Source organism: Salmo trutta, unplaced genomic scaffold (genome assembly GCF_901001165.1).
Source record: "Salmo trutta unplaced genomic scaffold, fSalTru1.1, whole genome shotgun sequence".
Classification (NCBI taxonomy): Eukaryota; Metazoa; Chordata; class Actinopteri; order Salmoniformes; family Salmonidae; genus Salmo; species Salmo trutta.
Window position 1 is genome coordinate 32,501 of NW_021822879.1, and position 4,450 is coordinate 36,950.

General features: G+C 48.4%; 1 protein-coding gene across 1 annotated transcript in view; it reads left to right on the forward strand.

The window, feature by feature from the left end:
* Positions 1–4,450, forward strand: part of LOC115186244 (rap guanine nucleotide exchange factor 5) — a gene marked incomplete at its 5' end in the record, with an annotated part of 51,742 nt that overhangs the window by 29,106 nt on the left and 18,186 nt on the right. The window contains 2 exon segments of the mRNA XM_029745913.1: positions 480–558; positions 704–723. Of these exon segments, the coding sequence (XP_029601773.1) occupies positions 480–558; positions 704–723 (99 nt within the window).

The window sequence follows — 4,450 nt, forward strand, 5'->3', positions numbered from 1 at the left end:
CTGGACAGGGAATATCCACTATTCCAGGAGAAGAAGCAGAGGGATATAGATGGTGGACTGGGCTGGTCAGGGAATATCCACTATTCCAGGGAGAAGAGCAGATGGATATAGATGGTGGACTGGGCTGGTCAGGGAATATCCACTATTCCAGGGAGAAGAGCAGAGGGGATATAGATGGTGGACTGGGTGGTCAGGGAATATCCACTATTCCAGGGAGAAGAGCAGAGGGATATAGATGGTGGACTGGGCTGGTCAGGGAATATCCACTATTCCAGGGAGAAGAGCAGAGGGATATAGATGGTGGACTGGGCTGGACAGGGAATCAGGGCAGCTTCCTTCACAGCTCATATACCGTGTTGCCGTGGGTTCAAGTCTGGCCCTTTTGACACAAACCTTCATCCAACTTTTCTGTCTCTCTCACTGTCTAAGGTGTATGAGGGTTGTTATGTCTGTGACCTGTGATGTGTTTCCTGTTTCAGAGATGCTGCTGGATGACTTCCTGTTGACGTACCTGGTGTTCATGACGACCAACGACCTCTGTCAGGCCCTGCTCGGACAATATCCTTTACACACTGGTCTCTCTCTCTCGCTCTCTGTGTGTGTCCATTTTTGTTTGTCTGTCTGTCTCTGTATGTCTGTATTTATGTCTGTGTCTCTGTGTAGTGTGAATGTGTGTGTGTGTGTTGTCCTTAACGTGTCCCACCTACAGCAGTAAGCGTGTGCGTCAGGAGGAAGGGAAGGAGGCCCTCTATAGGAAGAGGAAGGTATTACACCTGGTCTCTCACTGGACACGCCTATATAAGGACTTCCTACGAGAGGACGAACACATCAAGACATTCATGAAGGTAGGACACACACTGCTGAAACCTGCTGCTCTGTGCTATGTTACCATGGTAAACCAGAGTGTGAGTGTTGTCATGGGGATAATCTAGTGTAACCAGGTGAGTAGTGCTAGTAACAAGCAGCAATGGGGATGTATGCTGCATGTCAGTGATAAGTGCGTGTGTGTCTGCGTGTGTGTGTCTGCGTGTCTGCGTGTGTGTGTTTGTGTGTGTGTGTGTGTGCGCACTTGTGAATTTGCAGCTATGTTTGTCCCCTAGCACGTCAGCAGATATATTTAGGTTTAAGTACCGTAAATGTATCTCTATAACTGTCTGTTAGAGGTGTATATTAATGTGTGTGTGTGTGTGTGTGTGTGTGTCAGACTCTCTCTAGGTGTGTGTTAGAGGATCTTTATGAGTTTCCATCTCTGGAGAAAGACATGAAGGAGTTCCAGAAGCTTCTACGACGCAGACAGTGAGTGTGTGTGCACGTGTGTGTGCACGTGTGTGTGCACGTGTGTGTGCATGCATGTGTGTATATGTGTATGCCTGTGTGTGTGTATGTACAGTACCAGTCAAAAGTTTGGACACACATTTCAGAATTATTTTTTTAAAATACTTTCTACATTGTAGAATAATAGTGGAAACATGAAAACTATGAAATAACACGTATGGAATCATGTAGTAACCAACAAAGTGGATGTTATATTTTAGATTCTTCAAAGTAGCCAGCCTTTGCCTGGATCACAGCTTTGCACACTCTTGGCATTCTCTCAACCAGCTTCACGAGGAATGATTTTCCAACAGCCTTGAAGGAGTTCCCACATATGCTGAGCACTTTTCCTTCACTGTGGTCCAACTCATCCAAAACCATCTCAACTTGGTTGAGGCGGGTGATTGTGGAGGCCAGGTCATCTGATGCAGCACTCCATCACTCTCCTTCTTGGTCAAATAGTCCTTACACAGCCTGGAGGTGTTTTGGGTCATTGTCCAGCTAGAAAAAACAAATGACAGTCCCACTAAGCTCAAACCAGATGGGATGGCATATCGCTGCAGAATGCTGTGGTAGCCATGCTGGTAAAGTGTGCCTTGAATTCTAAATAAATCACAGACAGTGTCACCAGCAAAGCACCCCCACACCATCACACCTCCTCCTCCATGCTTCACGGTGGGAACCACACATGCGGAGATCATCCGTTCAGCTACTCTGCATCTCACAAAGACACGGTGGTTGGAACCAAAAATCTCCAATTTGGACTCATCAGACCAAAGGACAGATTTCTAATGTCCATTGCTCGTGTTTCTTGGCCCAAGCAAGTCTCTTCTTCTTATTGGTGTCCTTTAGTAGTGGTTTCTTGCAGCAATTGAACCATGAAGGCCTGATTCACGCAGTCTCCTCTGAACAGTTGATTTTGAGATGTGTCTGTTACTTTAACTCTGAATCATTTATTTGGGCTACAATCTGAGGCCGGTTAACTCTAATGAACTATCCTCTGCAGCAGAGGTAACTCTGGGTCTTCCTTTCCTGTTGGCGGGTCCTCATGAGAGCCAGTTTCATCATAGCTCTTTCATGGTTTTTATGGCAAGTTGCACTTGAAGAACCTTTAAAATTTCTTGAAAATTTTCCAGATTGACTGACTTCATGTCTTAATAAGTACTGACTGGACTGCTCATTTGAGCTGTTCTTGCCATAATATGGACTTGGTCTTTTACCAAAAAGGGCTATATTCTGTATACCACCCCTACCTTGTCACAACACAACTGACTGGCTAAAACGCATTAAGAAGGAAAGAAATTCCACTAATTAACTTCTAACAAGGCACACCTGTTAATTGAAATGCATTCCAGGTGACTACCTCAAGAAGCTGGTTGAGAGAATGCCAAGAGTGTGCAAAGCAATGATCAAGGCAAAGGGTGGCTACTTTGAAGAATCTCAAATATAAAATATATTTTTGACTTCTTTAACACTGTAATGTAGGTTACCACATGATTCCATATGTGTTATTTCATAGTTTTGAATGTCTTCACTATTATTCTACACTGTAAAACCCCTTGAATGAGTAGGTGTTTACAAACTTTGACTGGTGCTGTATGTACAGTATGTGAATATGTATGTGTTGTCTGTGTACAGCACAAGGACCTCATTGTTTGTATGAGACATGAGCACAGCCTAGGGCAGTGTGTGTGGTGTGTGTGTGTGGTGTGGTGTGTGTGGGTGGTGTGGGTGTGTGTGGTGTGTGTGTGTGTGTGTGTGTGTGTGTGTGTGTGTGTGTGTGTGTGTGTGTGTGTGTGTGTGTGGGCAGGATAGAGGAAATGGAAGCTTCCATTGTTCTAATATGGAGTTACATGTTTATTAGTTTCTCTGTTTGTGTTTCAGCACTGTGGATGAATGTCCTCCACAGCAAAAGGTGAGAGGGAGGGAAGAGGGGCGAGGGTAGAAAGAGAAGATGGGGAGAGAGGGAGGGAAGAGGGGCGAGGGTAGAAAGAGAAGATGAGGGAAGAGGGGCGAGGGTAGAAAGAGAAGATGGGGAGAGAGGGAGGGAAGAGGGGCGAGGGTATACAGAGAAGATAGGGAGAGAGGGAGGGAAAGAGGGGCGAGGGGTAGAAAGAGAAGATGGGGGAGAGGGAGGGAAGAGGGCGAGGGTAGAAAGAGAAGATGGGGAGAGAGGGAGGGAAGAGGGGCGAGGGTATACAGAGAAGATAGGGAGGGAAGAGGGGCGAGGGTAGAAAGAGAAGATGGGGAGGGAAGAGGGGCGAGGGTAGAAAGAGAAGATGGGGAGGAAGAGGGGCGAGGGTAGAAAGAGAAGATGGGGAGAGAGGGAGGGAAGAGGGGCGAGGGTATACAGAGAAGATAGGGAGGGAGAAGAGGGGCGAGGGTGAGAAGAGAAGATGGGGAGAGGGGGAGGGAAGAGGGGCGAGGGTTAGAAAGAGAAGATGGGGAGAGAGGGAGGAAGAGGGGCGAGGGGGTATACAGAGAGATGAGGAGGAGGGAGGGAAGAGGGGCGAGTGTATACAGAGAGATGGGGAGAGAGGGAGGGAAGGGGGCGAGGGTATACAGAGAAGATAGGGAGGGAAGGGGGCGAGGGTAGAAAGAGAAGATGGGGAGGGAAGAGGGGCGAGGGTAGAAAGAGAAGATGGGGAGGGAAGAGGGGCGAGGGTAGAAAGAGAAGATGGGGAGAGGGGGAGGGAAGAGGGGCGAGGGTAGACAGAGAGATAGGGAGGGAAAGGGGCGCGAGGGTTAGAAAGAGAAGATGGGGAGAGAGGGAGGGAAGAGGGGCGAGGGTAGGAAAGAGAAGATGGGGAGGAGGGAGGGAAGAGGGGCGAGGGTTATACAGAGAAGATGAGGAGAGAGGGAGGGAAGAGGGGCGAGTGTATACAGAGAAGATGGGGAGAGAGGGAGGGAAGAGGGGCGAGTGTATACAGAGAGAATAGGGAGAGAGGAGGGAAGAGGGGCGAGGGGATACAGAGAAGAGAGGGAGGGAAGAGGGGCGAGGGTATACAGAGAAGAGGGAGAGAGGGAGGGAAGAGAGGCGGGGGATAGGAAGATGGGGAGAGAGGGAGGGAGAGGGGTGAGTAGAAAGGAAGATAGGGAGAGAGGGAAGAGGAAGAGGGGCGAGGGTAGAAAGAGA